Source organism: Aethalodelphis obliquidens, unplaced genomic scaffold (genome assembly GCF_003676395.1).
Source record: "Aethalodelphis obliquidens isolate GAN/ISIS:26980383/991018 unplaced genomic scaffold, ASM367639v1 scaffold12, whole genome shotgun sequence".
NCBI lineage: Eukaryota > Metazoa > Chordata > Mammalia > Artiodactyla > Delphinidae > Aethalodelphis > Aethalodelphis obliquidens.
The window spans coordinates 19,550,650-19,571,469 of NW_020837956.1; the positions used below are offsets into that span (position 1 = coordinate 19,550,650).

Consider the following 20,820-nt stretch of genomic DNA (forward strand, 5'->3'; position numbering starts at 1 on the left):
GGAATAGATGGGGGGTGGGTATGGCCTTTTGTGGCAAAGTGTGTGGGTGTGAAGTCTCCTTTCCTGTGACAAGAGTCAATCCCCTCTGGCTGATGAAACTCCCAGGGAGGGGATTTATGGCAGTTGAGTTCCTTTTGGAGGATCTGTCTTCAGGCAGAAAAGGAGAGTTCAGAGACAGCGCTTCCCTGCATTTGCTGTTTCTCAAGTGCCTACAGCTGACAATAATCAATATTCCAAAGTGGTATATTTGGGGTGGCATGTCCTGAACTCCTACACTCATATTCTGGGGCGGCATATCCTGCTACCCTTAGGTCCCATGATTTTTGTGCGTGTCTGTTTGCTAAGTGTATTTTCATGCATTTGTCAAGCTTTGGTCCAAGAATTGCCTTCCTAGTCCTGTATTCCCTGACAGTGGGGGAGGGGTGTGCATAGAGCCCTGTTTACCTCTTACAGCTAGTGGTGTGGATATTTCCCATGAGACCCCCTCCCTTGTGGAACGACCACACTGCCCTCAGGCTGAACTGAGATGGGGGAAAACCAAGTTCTGATGACATTCACTGAACCGTGAATTCAGCTGCGGCCCCTGGACTTTTTCAGTGATGAAGGTGGTATATTCCCTTTTCGCTTTGGCATTATGTTTTAAACATCTGTGAAAGAGAGTCCTAACTGGTCAGCTCTTCCTCAATACCACGTTATAATACAATAACAATATAGCCTCCAGTCATTCCTGCAAAAAACAGAAACCCAACACACGTGTAAACTATTGAATTCACTCCACTTTATTCTGGGATGTATACTACAGAGAACACAACTCACAAAGATACCAGCGGACATAAAAAACTAAGGCCATTCTGTGAGTTATTTTTAAAACGTAGTGTTTTTGCACATGATCTTTTAAAAAATGAATTACCTAAACCAAGATTCTCTCCTGAAATAAGAATTTAAGGTCAGCACAAGACAACTTTAGGGCCATGTCTAATCTGAAGCTTATCATGTGACAAGAGCATTTCTGCAACATAAACAATAGCCCTGAGGCAACCGCTACCTCCACATAAAGCTCTCTTTCCCAGATGTCCTCACAAGGTAGTATTGACCACAGTGACCAGTGTTTTAGAAACCATTTTTCTCCCAGTGAATAGCAAAAAGAGACTTTTACCTAAGAGACACATTGCAGAATTCTTGGAACAAGAGAAAGAAAGGGACCCGTAACTAAGGCACTGAAAGCACATTATTTATATAAAGAAATGTAAACAATTTAATACCAACAGGCTCCCTCCATTAGTCTCCGTTATAAAAGTGCACGAGGGCAGCGTGGTCAGGCCGAGCTTGAAGCCCGAGTGAGATGGGAACGTCTCCCCTCCCGGCGAGTTCAGTCGGCTGCTGATGGACGAGGTCTGACGTGGGGCTATGGACGTAACTAATTTCAAAGTGACTCAAGTGGAAGCTGGGATTTCTCCCCGTCTGTGTTTTAGTAGCCTAACAAGGATTTTATTAAGAACTTTAAATTATGGGCTCTGACATTTCTTTTAGTCTTTTACCATGTTCTTCTACTGAATTTTACAATGACTTTGGCTTGTTTCATCAGAGGCCTGGTGGGAAAACTTGTGACCTAATCAGTGCCCTTCCTTGTAGGTTCCTATTTTAAGTATCATGGTTCATGTCCCATGTAAACCACACTTGCTTTATTTAAGTCTTGTCTGAATGGTAAAGATGTAACAAATGGACATACAGCACTGTAAACATTTCTAACTCCACTGAGTCTCCTCTGGATGGACTGGTGAGAGTCCAGATGCTGCCAGACAGGCGGCTGCTGAGTCCAGAGCCAGACTGGGAGATGGGAAGGGGTCACAGCTGAGGCCAAGCACGGTACTGTAACTGCATTAACCTCTACCTGACCTATCAATTTTAGAGTCCAAATCATGGACAGTGTATTTCTTTAAATAAGAGAAGAAAAAGTTGTGTAGGAAAACACAAATGATTTCAATTTTAAAAGAAGCCTTATTGCAAACAAAACAAACAAACAAAAAAAACCACACCAGAGACCAAAAAAGGCAACATTTTTCTTTTTGAAGTTATTTCTAATTCTTAGAAGTACAATGTCTCAGTTTCAGTGCTTATGAATTCAGGGTACTAAAAAAGAGTTTGCATTTTATCTTAAACATGTTTTTTACGATCAAAAGAAAACATGTTTTAAAAAGAAAGAGTTCCCCTTTTACAGGTTTCATAGGGTTCTAGAGGACTCGCCATTAAAGCCAGACCCTGAACCAAGGAGCCTTGAGCAGTTGGAGGAAGGGCAGCCCGGCTACATTACAAACACCTGTGGAGTAGAAAAACTCAGCGTTTCTCTCTGACCCAGGACAAATGCAATCCTGATTGTTAAACTATTTCTTATTTCCAAATATAACCAGAAGTCTGAGAGAGACCTAAATTAGAAACCTCTTTTATTAAAGGGGGGAAAAAAAGGTTAAAAAAATAACCACCTTAGAAACCAAGGAAGCTGGGTCTGGAGCAGATGTGCATAATAACTAATTAGTAGCCCCGGCAACTAATTAGTAGCCCCGGCGGGATTAAAAACAGCCTTGGGAGAGTAGTTAAATACAGGTTGGGCTCTGCAGCAGAGGCACTAGTTAGTTCTCTTCCAGTGAAGATGGTGTCAACATGAATGCTGCGGTGGCTTTCTGAAAGAAGAGTCTGCTGGGTAAGTCTAGCTCACAGCGTGCTTGCCTGTCACAGCGATGCCGGTTTCCACTGCCGGTGGAAATCACCGTCCAGCACAAAGGAGCTGTAATTAAGGAGAAGGCACTCGTGCCAAGAGTACACAAAGCTAGAAACAGTGTTTGAAGCTGGTTCAAGGCAGGAATAAGCGGACAGGTTTTTTAACAGTAAAGACTTTTTTCGCGGGCCTCTCAGTGTTGTGGCCTCTCCCGTTGTGGAGCACAGGCTCCGGACGCGCAGGCTCAGCCGCCATGGCTCACGGGCCCGGCCGCTCCGCGGCATGTGGAATCCTCCCGGACCGGGGCACGAACCCATGTCCCCTGCATTGGCGGTGGACTGTCAACCACTGCGCCACCAGGGAAGCCCAGTAAAGACTTTCAATTGCCCCATATTTTCTGCTGCTCTGACCGGCATTCCCATTAGGACCAAAAAAAAAAACGTAGCTGCGGGGCCCCAGCGGAGTGGAAACAATGACCACACATTTCTTTTTTGCCGCAGAGGAGATTGGTGCTGTTGACTTGCTGAATTTTCCATTGACTCCAAATAACAGGAATATTTAGGTGAACAATTGGTAAAATGTGGGTTTTACTAATGAAAGAGGAAACCTGGGACTAAAAAAGAGAGATCCCTCACTATCATTAAAAAAGGATTCACTTGTGTGACCATTTTGGTTTTAAGAATAAAACTTGTCAAGGCTACAAGGATTGAATAATTTAGGTTAAACCATTACAGCCCTGTCTGCAAGTGCTGCTGTTGATTTAGTGGCAGAAGTTGACACCCATGCACAAGTAGAAAATACATAACCTTCCTTTTTGTGGCAGGTTTTAAAGAAATATTTCAACCAAGACACAGCTTCAAGTGTTTCTGATGGCAATAAGAGAACGTTCTCCTACGCTTTCCTTTAAAAGGTAAGTGACTTGATGTATACCGTTTATGATGCAGAAAAGCTACACCTGCTAACAAGCTGTAAAGAAACCGGCACTAAACAAGGTTACACAGAAGTGAAGAACTAAACTGTATGAATTCCTGGTTTTAAAAATTCAAACTAAGGTTTCTGAGTGGAGAGCCTGTGGTTGCTCCCTGAGACTTGTCCAGCTCTTATTTTCCACGTGAGAAAAGGGCACCGGTGGTCTTGTGACGTCTAGGTCAGTGCACGGCTAAATGCCAAGATTTCATGAGTAATGAAGGGCTTCCTATTAAAATGTCTGTTCAGCTTAAGGACAAGGGGTTTCTGTTTTCTGGTCTTGAGGAAGGATGCAAGGGTTTGACTGGCATAGAAAGGAGTGCGGGAACAGGGCCGAGAGGGAGCCAGGAGGAAGGGCCCTCACCTCCACCGTCAGGTGCCAGCACTTGATGTGGGCCAGTGCCCAGGAGCCCCAGATCTGCCTCCTGTCTGGGGAGTTTGTTAGGAAGCAGGATTGGGCCTCTAAGAAGATCTGTGTGTACCTTGTCTGCTAACAGCCTGATGATTGTTTACTAATACTCTGGCCCAAGTTATTTCACAGCAATCGCTCCCTGCTACACAGTGTTGAAATTACATTCAGAGATTTAAAAAAAAAAAAAAATCGTGTGTGTAGCAATATTTTCCCACAAAACTAAGTGCAAAATATCTTTTAACAAATAATGACGATAGTAAGAAATATTTGACATAGTCATGCAAAAAAGCATCTCGGTTTACAAAAGCTTATCCAAAATATCCCCTAGGCTTTTACACTGTGAACCTTACGATCTTACTCCTTTTTCTCTGCATTTAAATGTGGCTGTTTGTGTAAAAGACGGTAACATGCAAGTTCGATGATCTCCAGTCCACCAAATATTCTCTCCTGCAGCACGAAGATGACAATGATGATTATAAAATACCACCGAACAAGGCTGTACAGATAGATGAGCAGGCACACTGCAGGGCCGAACAGGGTCCAGTACAGTATGGAGAGCAATTTGACCACACGGACCCTGAGCTCAGACTTGCAAGGTGGAATGACAGTCTGCCCCGTAAAGTAAAAGTTCTTCTCCCCTTGATAGAAGGAGCGCAGCCTCTCCTCCTTCTCTTCCCACCGCTTGCGGCACCAGAGCTGGAGGTCCTCCTTGGATGTTGGGAGGGTGTCCACTGGGTATCGGTGGACGTGGAAGTGGATCTCCTTGGGAAAGTCCCCAAGGAGGAGGTGCCTCTCTGTCTGGGGAATGTTGTGAGGGTATGCCACCGTGATGTCATGGACGGCATCCAGGTTCTTACCTAGGTTTTGGAAAAGATAAAAATACAGATGGAGTAAAGATCCATTCAGACAGCAATGCTGATTCACAAAACCAGGACCAAGTGAACCAAGATGAACAAACACGGGCTGTAAATACTCGTGTTCCTATGCTCTTGGGTCAGCATTTACCAGTCATTTTTAGTTTGTTATCTGCTTGCTAATTACCACAAAGACCTTTAGAAAGAAATTACCTTCATCTGTAGAAACGGTAATCTGCCATTGTAGAACTAAACGAATAAGCACATTGTTAGATTTGAGACAGGAATTAGAGCACAGACAGCTCTTTTACACCAGCAGGACTCACTGTTTTGAGACCTCCTATCAATAATAAATACACCCTCACTCCAAATAAAAAACTTGCTCACCATTAACCCAATATTATCACGAAAGCTACTGGAATGAAAGAATCAGACTTGATGAAGTGGTCAGACATGCATGAAAACTTCCATATGATTTTTTTATTTCTAGAAACATCAATGTGAAGTCTGAATAAGACCCTGACCCAGTGCAGCACCATCCTTAGAAATCTCATGATTTAGTTACTTTGGGGTTAAGTGTTGTCGGCAAAGTCATATGCCAGATGCTGGAGATAGAGAAGTGAATAAAATACGGTCCCTAACCTCACTGCAGAGCTCACAGCAGAATCAGGGGGACGGCAAGTGCAGTGCCCTAACAGGGGCCTGTGGAAATGGGGAGGGAGCTGGGGAAGCAGGAGAGCGATGGCAGGGTGAGCCTCCCAGCAGAGAACACTGGGGAGCTGAGGGCACTAAACACAGGCTGGAGGCATTCGGTTAAGGCCTCATTGTCAAACTTGAGAATTGGAACTCAAGTCTGTAGGTGACAGAGAAGCACCTTAAATGGTGGAGAAGCACTTAAGGATTTTAAATAGAAAAGCGGCCAGAATTTGTTTCATTTTATCAGGGATTAGCTTGGGGGCAGTAATAAGAATAGTCTGGAGAGGACCAGGGGCAAGAGAGGTCGGAAAAGTAATTTGATTGGTCATTACAAGGCAAGAGATGAAGAGGAGGTAGGGACTAAAGTAAGTGACATGTCCAAAAAAATCACAAGGAAGAACTGACCTGACAGAATGCTCAACTGGAGAGGGTGGAATGAGCCCGAGGTTTGTTTCTGCTCCGGGTTCTTGAACGGACTGCGGTGGGGGGGGTGGCAGTTTTGAGATTAAAAATGTGAGCGGAGTTGGATCTTTAAGGAATCAAGAGGATCCCCTATGGAACCCTGTAACGAGGCCCAGGGAGGTTAAGATTTCTGCCCAAGGGCACACAGCATGTTGAGGCATAGTCTCTGAACGTTGCTTTCTTCCATATCAACTTATCTGCAGTGAGAGACTTTTGATGTGAAATTTGCAATCACAGAACCATATGAGGTACGCGAAATTAATCTGTGGTGGCGGAAATCAGAACAGTAGTTGCCTGTGGGGGAGGGAACTGACTGGAAGGGAGCATGAGGTAATTTTCAGGGGGGCAGGGACTATATCTTGGGGGGCAGGACTATTCTATATCTTGATTAGGGTGTGGATTACATCAAATGGTACATTTAAGATCTGTGCATTTCACTCTATTCAAATTTTACCTCAATATTAAGAACAGTAAAGATATGAAGCAACTTCCCCACCTTAGCTCACCATGTTTACCCTTACTACTGAACCATTACTGAACCTCTATAAATATATACTGTCCCTCTCGTCTACTCTGTGATTTACCTTAGAGAAAGGACCAGGTTTCAATCTGGTTTCATAACTGTGTGATAAAATACTCAGCCCTTAATAAGAGCTATGTCATAAAAAAATGAGAATACCTATATCAACAAGGTTTAGGTTCAAAACCAGAGGGACAGTCCTTTAGGGACCCTGTGCACTGTTGACATGGGAGTAGAGGAGGCAGTGCAAGGCTGGTAGAGGCAACTCCACTGCACTTTTGTCTGAAGTCCTAGAAGAGAGACTGGGCCCAAGCCATTCGGCTCCAGAGGAGGGAACTTGGTCCTGTGGTTAGAAGCCACAGGGAAAAGCTTTTTCACAGCTGTCAAGAGGTGATGTGTTCACCATCTGAGAAGAGACTGGTTGACCATGGCCTGGTGTGCTGTAGCAGGAATTTACGTGCTAGAAGGTGGGCCATCTGATCAAGCATGCAAAGACCAACTCTTTCACTGCTACACTGAGCGTGATGTAGCCACTAAGAAGGTAATATAATGTGTCTTACCTATTAACTCACCTGCATTAAAAATTGAGCAGCCTTTTGTCAATTTAGCATCAATCACGACTACCCTGCTCCATCACAGATGAAACTTTTCCTTGACAAGTGAGTTTGATATTTTAGTGCTCCCTCCACCTGCAGACCTCAGAGCCTGTTTCTTTATGCCCACCAACCAGAGACATAATCCTTGTTCTAGCTGTCTTACCTCCACTTCATCTACCCTTTCCCCACTTTGTCTCTCAATGAGGGACAAGACATGTCTTCACCTCTTGTCACATGTTATGCCACCTGGCTTCTGATTCAGAACTGAGTTCACATTTCACATTTACTTTCAAAACTCCTCTGTGAGAGGGCGGACAGCAGAAGCAAGAACAACTACAATCCTGCAGCCTGTGGAAGGAAAACCACATTCACAGAAAGACAGACAAAATGAAAAGGCAGAGTACTCTGTACCAGATGAAGGAACAAGACAAAACCCCAGAAAAACAACCAAATGAAGTAGAGATGGGCAACATTCCAGAAAAAGAATTCAGAATAATGATAGTGAAGATGATCCAGGACCTCGGAAAAAGAATGATCCAGGACCTTGGAGGCAAAGATTGAGAAGATGCAAGAAATGTTTAACAAAGACCTAGAAGAATTAAAGAACAAACATGAATAATACAATAACTGAAGTGAAAAATACACTAGAAGGAATCAATAGCAGAATAACTGAGGCAGAAGAATGGATAAGTGACCCAGAAGACAGAATGGTGGAATTCACTGCTGTGGAACAGAATAAAGAAAAAAGAATGAAAAGAAATGACGACAGGCTAAGAGACCTCTGGGACAACACTAAACACAACAACATTCGCATTATAGGGGTACCAAAAGGAGAAGAGAGAGAGAAAGGGCCTGAGAAAATATTTGAAGAGATTATAGTTGAAAACTTCCCTAACGTGGGAAATGAAATAGCCACAGTCCAGGAAGCACAGAGAGTCCCAGGCAGGATAAACCCAAGAAGAAACATGCCGAGACACGTGGTAATCAAACTGACAAAAGTAAAAGACAAAGAACAATTATTGAAAGCAACAAGGGAAAAATGACAAATAACATACAAGGGAACTCCCATAAGGTTAACAGCTGATTTCTCAGCAGAAACCCTACAAGCCAAAAGGGAGTGGCACGACATATTTAAAGTGATGAAAGGGAAGAACCTACAACCAAGATTACTCCACCTGGCAAGGATCTCATTGACATTCGATGGAGAAATCAAAAACTTTACAGACAAGAAAAAGCTAAGAGAATTCAGCACCACCAAACCAGGTCTACAACAAATGCTAAAGGAACTTCTCTAAGTGGGAAACACAAGAGAAGAAAAGGACCTACAAAAAAGAACCCATAACAATTAAGAAAATGGTAATAGGAACATACATGTCGATAATTACCTTAAACATGAATGGATTAAATGCTCCAACCAAAAGACACAGGCTCGCTGAATGGATACAAAAACAAGACCCATATATATGCTGTCTATAAGAGACCCACTTCAGACTTAGGGACACAAACAGACGGAAAGTGAGGGGATGGAAAAAGATATTCCATGCAAATGGAAATCAAAAGGAAGCTGGAGTAGCAATGCACATATCAGATAAAATAGACCTTAAAATAAAGAATGTTACATGAAACAAGGAAGGACACTACATAATCAAGGGATCAATCCAAGGAGAAGATATAACAATTATAAATACATTTGCACCCAACAAAGGAGCACCACAATACATAAGGCAACTGCTAACAGCTATAAAAGAGGAAATTGACAGTAACACAATAATAGTGGGGGACTTTAACACCTCACTTACACCAACGGACAGATCATCCAAACAGAAAATTAATAAGGAAACATAAGCTTTAAATGGCACAATAGGCCAGATAGATTTAATTGATATTTATAGGACATACCATCCAAAAACAGCAGATCACGCTTTCTTCTCAAGTGCACACAGAATATTCTCCAGGATAGATCACATCTTGAGTCACAAATCAAGCCTCAGTAAATTTAAGAAAATTAAAATCATATCAAGCATCTTTTCTGACCACAATGCTATGAGATTAGAAATCAGTTACAAGGAAAAAAACATAAAATACACAAACACATGGAGGCTAAACAATACGTTACTAAGTAACCAAGAGATCACTGAAGAAATCAAAGAGGAAATCAAAAAATACCTAGAGACAAATGACAACGAACACATAATGATCCAAAACCTATGGGATACAGCAAAAGCAGTTCTAAGAGGGAAGTTTATAGCAATACAAGCCGACCTCAAGAAACAAGAAAAATCTCAAATGATCCAACCTTACACCTAAAGGAACCAGAGAAAGAAGAACAAACAAAACCCAAAGTTAGTAGAAGGAAAGAAATAATAAAGATCACAGCAGAAATAAATGAAACAGAAACGAAGGAAATAATAGCAAAGATCAATAAAACTAAAAGCTGGTTCTTTGAGAAAATAAACAAAATTGATAAACCTTTAGCCAGACCCATGAAGAAAAAGAGGGAGAGGACTCAATAGAATTTGAAATGAAAAAGGAGACGTTACAACAGACACTGCAGAAATAAAAAGCATCCTAAGAGGCTACTACAGCAACTCTATGCCAATAAAATGGACAACCTGGAAGAAATGGACAAATTCTTAGAAAGGTATATCCTTCCAAGACTGAACCAGGAAGAAATAGAAAATATGAACAGACCAATCAGAAGCACTGAAATTGAAACTGTGATTAAAAATCCTCCAACAAACAAAAGTCCAGGACCAGATGGCTTCAGAGGCGAATTCTGTCGAACATTTAGAGAAGAGGTAACACCCATCCTTCTCAAACTCTTATAAAAAACTGCAGAGGAAGGAACACTCCCAAACGCATTCTATGAGGCCACCATCACCCTGATACCAAAACCAGACAAAGATACTACAAAAAAGGAAAATTACAGACCAATATCACTGATGAATATAGATGCAAAAATCCTCAACAAAATACTAGCAAACAGAATCCAACAAAACATTAAAAAGATCATACACTATGATCAAGTGGGATTTATCCCAGGGATGCAAGGATTCTTCAATATACGCAGATCAATCAATGTGATACACCATATTAACAAAGTGAAGAATAAAAACCATATGATCATCTCAATAGATGGAGAAAAAGCTTTTGACAAAATTCAACACCCATTTATGATTAAAAACTCTCCAGAAAGTGGGCAAAGAGGGAACCTACCTCAACATAATAAAGGCCATATATGACAAACCCACAGCAAACATCATTCTCAGTGGTGAAAAACTGAAAGCATTTCCACTAAGATCAGGAACAAGACAAGGATGTCCACTCTCACCACTATTATTCAACATAGTTTTGGAAGTCCTAGCCATGGCAGTCAGAGAAGAAAAAGAAATAAAAGGAATACGAATTTGAAAAGAAGAAGTAAAACTGTCGTTGTTTGCAGGTGACATGATAGTATACGTAGAGAATCCTAAGAATGCCACCAGAAAACTACTAGAGCTAATCAATGAATTTGGTAAAGTTGCAGGATACAAAATTCACAGAAATCTGTTGCATTCCTCTTCACTAACAACGAAAGATCAGACAGAGAAATCAAGGAAACAGTCCCATTTACCACTGCAACAAACAGAATAAAATAACTAGGAATAAACCTTCCTAAGGAGGTAAAGACACTGATGACAGAAATCAAAGATGACACAAACAGATGGAGAGATATATCACGTTCTTGGATTGGAAGAATCAATATTGTGAAAAGGTCTATACTACCCAAAGCAATCTACAGATTCAGTGCAATCCCTATCAAATTACCAGTGGCATGTTTTTAAAGAACTAGAACAAAAAATCTTAAAATTTGTATGGAGACACAAAAGACCCCTGAATAGCCAAATCAGTCTTGAGCTGGAAGAATCAGACTCCCTGACTTCAGACTATACTACAAAGCTACAGCAATCGAGATAATATGGTACTGGCACAATAACAGAAATATAAATCAATGGAACAGGATAGAAGGCCCAGAGATAAACCCACACACCTATGGTCACCTAATCTATGACAAAGGAGGCAAGGATATACAATGGAGAAAAGACAGTCTCTTCAATAAGTGGTGCTGGGAAAACTGGACAGCTACATGTAAAAGAATGAAATTAGAACACTCCCTAACACCATACGAAAATAAACTCAAAATGGATTAGAGATCTAAATATAAGACCGGACACTATAAGACTCTTAGAGGAAAACATAGGAAGAACACTCTTTGACATAAATCACAGTAAGATCTTTTTTGATCCACCTCCTAGAGTAATGGAAATAAAAACAAAAATAAACAAATGGGACCTAATGAAACTTCAAAGCTTTTGCAAAGCAAAGGAAGCTACAAACAAGGTGAAAAGACAACCCTCACAATGGGAGAAAATATCTGTAAACGAATCAATGGACAAAGGATTAATCTCCAAATATACAAGCAGCTCATGCAGCTCAATATTAAAAAAAAACCTAATCCAAAAATGGGCAGAAGACTTAAATAGACATTTCTCCAAAGAAGACATACAGATGGCCAAGAAGCACATGAAAAGCTGCTCAACATCACTATTAGAGAAATGAAAATCAAAACTACAGTGAGGTATCATCTCACACCAGTTAAAATGGGCACCATCAGAAAATCTACAAACAACAAATGCTGGAGAGGGTGTGGAGAAAAGGGAACCCTCCTGCACTGTTGGTGGGAATGTAAACTGATACAGCCACTATGGAGAACAGTATGGAGGTTCCTTAAAAAACTAAAAATTGAATTACCATATGACCCAGCAATCCCACTACTGGGCATATACCCAGAGAAAATCATAATTCAAAAAGACACATGCACCCCAGTGTTCATTGCAGCACTATTTACAATAGCCAGGTCATGGAAGCAACCTAAATGCCCATCGACAGATGAATGGATAAAGAAGATGTGGTACATATATACAATAGAATATTACTCAGCCATAAAAAGGAATGAAACTGGGTCATTTGGAGAGCCGTGGATGGACCTGAGACTGTCATACAGAGTGAAGTAAGTCAGAAAGAGAAAAACAAATATCGTATATTAATGCATATATGTGGAATGTAGAAAAATGGTACAGATGAACTGGTTTGTAGGGCAGAAATAGAAACACAGATAGAGAACACGTATGGACACCAAGGGGAGAAAGCGGTGGGGTGGTGGTGGTGGGATGAATTGGGAGATTGGGATTGACATGTATACATGGATGTGTGTAAAATGGATGACTAATAAGAACCTGCTGTATAAAAAAATAAAGTAAAATTCAAAACAAAAAAGTATCAGCCATAGTGATAATAAAAAACAACTAAAAACCCCAACAACTCCTCTGCAGTCAGCATTTCTGCCTCCGCCTTCTGCCCAGCCCTTCTCCTCAGTCAGGGTTACAGGCCCATCAGCCTCAGTGGTCCACAGCCTGGGACTCTCTCCTTCCCCATGCAACCCCCACCATCTTGCTACTCAGTCACTCTACACCAGTTCCCGCAGCTCACCTGTCCCAGCCTTCTCCTCTAGGCGGTTCTTAATGCTTATCAAGCAAATACAGCCATGTATCATTACAAACTGGTAGCAAAGTGGTATATATTCTACTAGTAAGAAGCTAAACTGCCCCTTTCTGCATTCTTCTTGACAACCTGTAGGGTAGCGGTGTATGTCTACATGCACACGTGTCTGTTCAATATAGAAATGGCAAGTTTTGAGACAGACGGTACCACTGACAGAAATGTTTTGTGAAAAAATTCTAGATCCCCTGCAGTACAGAGCATGAGGGCTGTGAAAGCAGACTGCCTGGGTTCAAATCCTAGTTCTGCCTCTTAGTAAGTGAATGAATGAATCTCTCTGTGACTTACTTAGTTCCTGTATCTAAAAACCACCTCCCAGGGCTGTTGCAAGGGTTAAATAATATATGTAAAAAGACAAAACGAGATCTGCTACATAGTAAGCGCTACTGCATCATAATGTTAGCATGTTAGGCTCTAACCTAACTTTAGCTTCTGTTAGTCCACAGATGCCGGCATGGTTAGTGGGGGAAATACTGCATTCAAGTATCTTCTTTATACCACTATCCAGGGCACTCCTCTCTTGGGCCCTGAAGATGCCAATTATGGACCTCATGTCTTCTACTCAAGGCATATATTCAAATTATTATTTCACAAAATGGCCAAGAACATTGCTCTGCCTCAAATATTTCAGGTTCTTTCCCTGAAATATTTTATCTCAATTTTCTTCAAAGACCAGCTCAAATTCTAAGGGTTCTAAGCAGAGTTTTCTTTACATATTCAGGCCAAGTGGTCTTGCCCTCTATGAGTGCTTAAGGCATATGTGCTGATGTGCTCTTCTGGGCACTTACCTGCCATCCTGCACTACAGTACTAGAAGCTCACAGGAACCCACTGTCCCAGGGAAACATAAAAATCTAAGGGGCAGGACCGTGTCTTTGCCTCTTTAGAACCTTAGTACCTGACATAATGTCCTGCACTTAAAGAGGTTCCAGAAATGCGTATTTAACCCATATCTATAGACCACCTATCTTCTCATCTAAAAATAGAGGAGGGAATTATAATTCCTTCTGCATGCATGAGGCTCTTATAACAATTTTGTGAACTAATGTACGCAAGGCTCTTTGCATAGGACTGGCACATGGAAAAGTTCTTAAATGTGAGCATCTGCTACAACTTCTATATTCAGTTAATGAGACTGACCTGCTCTAGTGCATTTTTTTCAACTTGGTTCTGTGAATTCTTGGTTCTGAAAGAATTACAGCCATCTTCGGTGGGGCTGTTGGGTGTTACCTTACAGAAAGGCAGTGTTCCCAAAGTTTCTAATAAGCTGCTTGCTTGGAATTTAGAGCTCTGGAATGATGGACTTCAACATAATTAAAACACTATCTGTATTATAAACAAGAGCGACATCGTAACATTAGAAGCTAAAAAAGACAGTAAGGTGAAAAAGTGAGAACTGGGAAGAAGGAGAAGAAAAGACAGGTTGTATCTTGTCACTCCTTTCCTGGAGCTGGGTCTTCAAGCATCACAGACTCAGAAAGGCATTAGGGCCAGAGCAAGAGAGGCGGAAATGGAGAGAGGCTTTTATACCTGGCAGTGTCTTGACAATTTTTAAACTTTATAGTTAGTAAATGTCTCCAGACAGCACAAAGCCACATACAACTCTTGACTGCTGAGAAAAGAGCTTACTTTTCAAACCATCGTATCAAGATCTCTTGGCCCTGGGGCCTCTAGCCCAGGGGAACCCTTACTACCAGACAAGTTAGCTTCCTCCCAGAAGGTAGCAGGCCAGGGGTTGGCAGCCTTGCAGAACTTGGTTCATACGTAAGTGACAATAATGAAATGGATACTCAGAAGTTGAGATGTGCCTCTATTTCATTTACCAATTTATAATAGCTAAAATAATGCATAATGGATTAAGAAAAGATAAGTTCCTGCAATTACAAAGGAGTTAAACTATCTTTAAATTTTCTGGTATGAAAACAACAGACTTTTCAGTATGCAAATCAACTTGGGTACATGATTATTAGTAGAGCCCTACTCACCAGGAATGGAGGAGGGCCAAGTCTTTACACATTTGTATGTTTAAAATGAAAGAACGGAGTGAAGAAATCCCCGTTTGCCCAGATTCAATTATATAGTTCAGTGGCAGAATAATAGAAATGTAAGCTTTTTTGTTTCTTTTTAATCCAAAGTGATCTTTAATGGAGCTGATAACAACTGAAATGTCTTTTCTTTCCCCCTTCCATAATCAAATGTATGCAGAATATACAAAAATATAGTTTGGATATCATTTTAATGCCTGCTTTAAAAAAAATTACAAATAAGTTTATTTTCTATTAGAGCTAGATCCATAAATCTAACTACATGTATTAGATAGTTTTTTTTTTGTTTTTTTTTTTTTTTTTGCGGTATGCGGGCCTCTCACTGTTGTGGCCTCTCCCGTTGCGGAGCACAGGCTCCGGATGCACAGGCCCAGCGGCCATGGCTCACGGGCCCAGCCGCTCCGCGGCATGTGGGATCCTCCCGGACCGGGGCACAGACCCGTGTCCCCTGCATCGGCAGGCGGACTCTCAACCACTGTGCCACCAGGGAAGCCCTATTAGATAGTTTTTGATAAAGCAGCTTGTGATCTAAGATGTATGTGTGTTAAAAGAAAATGCTGAGGCCGCTGGTTTTGTGCACTATTTTTCAGATTAATTTAAAAAAACCCAATAGAATAGTTGGAGTTAATAGTTGGAGTTAATAACTAAAAAGTCATTCACTGTGCCACTTTGACACTGACATGTAATAGTACATGGCTAATAATAAGCATGACAAATTGGCACTAGTCAGTACACTTTGAAGAACAGCTTTGAGTGGACAGATTTGGATATATTTAGATGAAAAATACCAATAAAGAAGACACTTTCAGTTTCAAAAATAATAGGGCATGCATGAATCACCTAAAATCAACTGGTATTAAGGCTCAAACAGTACCATTTTCTTTGTTAGAGAAAACACTACTGTTTCCTACTAGGGACATTATTCATCTTTCCTTCTGTACAAGTTGGATGCATATGGAACAAAAGGTGGAGTCAGGTGGCTTCCAGCTCTGCCTCTTATCAGCTCTATGGCTTGCCAAGTTCACTAGAAGCCTCATCTGTAAATGTAGATGATAACAGTAGCGACTCTCATAGGGTTTTGTGAAGATCAGTTGGAAACAGGACTGCAGGATGCTTAGAGAAGTGCCTGGCAGGTGGTACGTGCTCAGACTCTCATTGTGATTGTTCTTCCTCCAGGTGGGAGGATCACCTACAGCACCTGAAGAGAGGTTCGGTTTAGGCTGCTACCCTTTACCTTCCTTTCTCTAGATTTCCTCTTCCTTGGGAGAGAGACAAGTCTGTTGTAGTGACACTGAGTTCTGCTGTCTAAAATGCAGTCCACTCCTCCCCCACGGTATAGAAGCAAAGCTGTTTAGGGGATTGACCTTGGCTCTAGGGGTAGGTCCCAGTTCATCTCCTGATACATATTCTTCTCCATCCCTACTAACTCATTCCTTAGACATTTTGAGCTCAGCATAGATATTAAATCCTCTGAGGTATTCAGAATTAGAAACTGATGATTTGTGCTCTAGGATCATTGGTCTCTTGTCCCATATTGTTGTTGCTGTTGTTTTTTTAATAAGTCAAAGTTAGTGCCTACTCTTTTTCTAAGAAAGAACCATCCTGTGCTTAAAAAGCAAATTTCAGCTGAAAGGTGAAACTAAAAATGGTATCCTTGTGAACAATCTTGCTTATCCAACCTGACTTCAGGTCTTACACATTAATTTTGGGACATATATTTTCACTTTCCTATCCTAAATCTATTGAACTTTCGTGTTTCCATGTGTAAACGCATGAATCTTTTCAGTTACGAATCTCTCTTCGGATGGGCATTGGTTCTCTGGATCTTCAGCACAAGTTTTATTTTCTAGGTAGAGTGGAAACCTGTTGACATTTTCCATAATTCGACAGTACTGGTGCATTATTAGAACATCAAAGGCAAGATGTGAATAACAATACAGCACTTGCTGAGGCCAGATACACACATATACACACGTGTATATAAAACATGTTCTTTGAAAAAAGATAAACTTTCAAAAATAAGATCATACCGTATACACTGTTTTATAACTTTGTTCATGCATTTCCCATCTATGCCATTAAAGATTTTCTAATATGTCACTTTACAGATGTATAATATTTGATTTTATATATATATTAAAAATTACTTTGTTTTCAGGTATTTAAGTTGTTTTCACATAAACAATATTTAAATATCTATCAATATTTAAATAGATACCTTTGTAATTAACGATAAGGATTTTCTAGGATAAATTCCAATAAGTTAAATTGCTGGATGAAAGAACATGAATACTTTAACAGGCTTTTTGCTACCTATGGGAAACTGACCCCTGCAAAGGTCAATTTAATAAACACGCAAGAAATGTATGGTGGTACTTTCTTTTTCACACTTTTACTAATGCTTGGGATTGCTATTTTTAGAAAGTTGCCAAAGTATGTCATTTTTGTTTTAATTTGTATGTCTTTGATTAGATAAAACAAGTTCACTGGATATACATTGGGACTATTCCTACCTGTTTTGGAAATTCAGTTAGTTGTCATCTTACAGATTTGTAAGACCTCTTTATATTGTACATGCTTTAAATCTTTTACACTATTTTTGGTCATCAGGCTACTAGTGTTTCCCTGGCCACTAGTGAGTTTATTTTGTTGGATTTGCTGCTCTGTGAATGCAGCTCCACATCCTTTATCTAGTTCCTATGGGCTGTTTCTCTCTTTCTAGTCAACTTGCAAAGCTCCTTCTTTATCATGGATTGTTAATACTCCGTATTCTTTGTTGCAAATTTTTTTTTTTTTGGCGGTACGCGGGCCTCTCACTGTTGTGGCCTCTCCTGTTGCGGAGCACAGGCTCCGGACGTGCAGACTCAGTGGCCATGGCTCACGGGCCCAGCCGCTCCGCAGCATGTGGGATATTCCCAGACCGGGGCACGAACCCGTGTCCCCTGCATCGGCAGGCGGACTCTCAACCACTGTGCCACCAGGGAAGCCCTGTTGCAAATTTTTATAAATCCACTATCGCCTTTGTTTATGGCATCTATCCAATACTCATGTGTGCGTGCATGTGCGTGTCTATGTCTATACAAGTTCATTTCTTTTTCGGTTACAGCTTTTGGATTCCTGTTTTTTGTCTTCCCTGCCCCTAGACTGTATGTATATTTTATATTTTTCTACAAGATGAAAAACATTTTTCATTTAATTTTATAATCTAGCTTTATTTTCTTTCAAGACATTCATTTTTCTAGCATCCTTCATTAAATAACTCCTTTTTTCCCCACTGTTTTGAAATACCAACTTGGTCATATATTACATTCTCAAATATATAGATATCCAGTCTCCCTTCTCTCTTCTGCTCCATTAATCTGTGTTTATTCCTGCTTCCCTTAGTGACTTAATATCGAATAAGGCAAGTCTGGCTGTTTTCTTTTTCACACGATATTGGGCTCCTGCTGGCACCGATTTTGCAATATACATTTAAGAGTATTTAACTTAATTCTAACACACACAAAAACACCCCCCTCTCGACTTATCCCAAAATTGCATTTGCGTGATATTCACATTATACTTTTGAAAGAACTGACACTTTTATATTGTCTTTTCAAGAAAAAAGTATGAGTTTCCATGTGCTCAAATCTTATTTTCTCTTCCAATAAGACTTCAGTTTTCTTCACATAACTTCTGTGGCTTTCTTTGAAAATTTATTCCTAAATAATTTCATAATTTTTTTCATTATGGTGAATGGAATATGTGTTTCTACTTCTGCTTTTAGGCAATCACTGCTTAGAATAGAGAAAATCAGTTGTTGTGTATTTCTCTCATATGTAGCCATACTAACAAATTTTAAGTCTACTTGATTTTTTGACTGGACTCTTTTTGACTTTCTAGATTTTCTATCAGCAGCAAAAACACAGCTTTATGTTGAATTTTCTCATCTTTATGGTCTTTTCTTAGTGCTTTCACTAGCATTTGCTTAATAATAAAAAGCATAGTTCTGACTTTAACCAAAATGTGGGTTTTAATGCTTCAGCATATGAGATACTATTGAGTTTTGGTAACAGAGTATTATATTTAAATAGTTAACTTCTGTTTTGTTCTAATTTTTATTAGGAATGCCTTAAGTTTATCAAATCTCTTTTCAGCATCTATGGATAGGATCAAATATATATGTATTTTTTTAAAAAAAGAAAATACTGGTCGAACATCTGTATGAACTAAAGTAGTAGCTAAATATTAAAAGGAAAAATATTGGAAATGCAAAGAGAAATTGAAAAATAATAAAATTACAATGTAGGCTTCAGTATCTTTCATAATAGGACAACTCCAGTAGATAAAAATTAATTAAATAAAGGAATTGAAACTACTGATAAGTTTGATTTAATAGACTTATACAAACCCGTATGTCCCTCAGAAATATTTTAAAGGGGGTAGGATCCCTGGAACACTTTGATGTTTGATCATTCACTTGGTGGCAAGAGGATTAAAACACATTTTATAAAAACTTACATTTTATAAGTTACATTCTCACATCAAGATAAGTTACATTCTCACATCAAGATTTTATTTTTATAAAAATAAAAATAAACAACAAAATATAATAACTAAAAGTGTTCTGGGATGTTAACTCTGGGATGTAAGATGAAATCAAAAGAAACATCATGAACTACTTAAAAAAGAATGAAAAAGAGAATCAGTGGGATATAGTAAAGGCTGTACTCAATAATAAATGCTTCATTATTAAAAAGGAAAAATAGGGCTTCCCTGGTGGCGCAGTGGTTGAGAGTCTGCCTGCCGATGTAGGGGACACGGGTTCGTGCCCCGGTCCGGGAAGATCCCACATGCTGTGGAGCGGCTGGGCCCGTGAGCCATGGCCGCTGAGCCTGTGCGTCCGGAGCCTGTGCTCCGCAACAGGAGAGGCCACAACAGTGAGAGGCCCGCGTACCGCAAAAAAAAAAAAAAAAAATTTATTTCCAAGATAAATTACTTATCTTGGAAATTGGAAAAAAGAAAAAGAAAAGAAAAAGAATCCAAAGGGAAACAGGAAGAGAAAATTACTAAAGATAAAAAGCAACAATTAATGAAACAAAAGTAAGAAATAGTGAAAGAATAAACAAATGCAAAAGCTAGTTATTTGACGAGATGAATAAAATATTAAACTCTATGAAGATGATTAAGGGAAAAAGAGCATACACGTTTAAGATCACAGCAAACGAAACAGAATCACAAATATGGAAGAGATTAAAAGAATTACGAAAACGTTGATCTACACGTGATGCTATACACAAACCACAGCAGAAGATCCGTGTGTATATGTACTATATATTATACTTCAGATTTGCTTGCTGAAAATGTGTTCACTTCAAAAAATCATAAAATATCATTATTCACTCTATTTTCAACAGAAATGCAAGCTATTGTTGCTATGTAATAAGGACAAAGAGCATGGGTGCTAATTTTATAGGCAGTCCAACATAGCTCATGCACCTTGTCTCCTCAGCTCCCGGGATTTTAGTGCAGAATTTACAAAGCAAACATAGACAGCAATGAATAAAATAACACAATATGCTATGAAGGGAAAGGGACAAAGAGTTCTAGTTCCAAATTGTTTTCACTCCCAGGACCTACTAAGCGTAACTGCCGCTTACAATGGCGCATCTGTAGATTGTGTCATTGATGACACAGACTTATTTTTTTGCCTGTTCTTTCAAAAATTCATACTTTGTTTTCATTACTCTTTAAAAGACAAAGATGTGCTGAAATGATGTTTAGAGAAGACATTCAAAATTCAATGTAAAGAAACGAGCAATGACAAAATATAATTTATGTTACTGTTGGATTCAACAAATTTGTTTAGATGTTCCAAAACCCATGGACATGAATCAATACTGGATTAAAAGATTAGAAGTGTCCGCATATGCATACTCTGCTAATTTGCTGGTGTTTGAATTAAATGAGATTGGAGACA

At 39.9% G+C, this 20,820-nt stretch overlaps 1 protein-coding gene across 8 annotated transcripts in view; it reads right to left on the reverse strand.

Annotated features, from left to right (window-relative positions):
* Nucleotides 1-756: 756 nt before the first annotated feature.
* The window catches only part of LCLAT1 (lysocardiolipin acyltransferase 1), a 253,581-nt gene continuing 233,517 nt past the window's right edge, over nt 757-20,820 (reverse strand). For 5 of the 8 annotated variants that reach the window (XM_027113463.1, XM_027113464.1, XM_027113469.1 and 2 more), the window contains one exon: nt 757-4,948. In XM_027113463.1, the coding sequence (XP_026969264.1) occupies nt 4,446-4,948 (503 nt within the window). In that variant the 3' untranslated portion in view covers nt 757-4,445. The remainder of the gene's footprint in view (nt 4,949-20,820) is intronic. The other 3 variants (XM_027113468.1, XM_027113467.1, XR_003434105.1) reach the window with 3 other exon arrangements.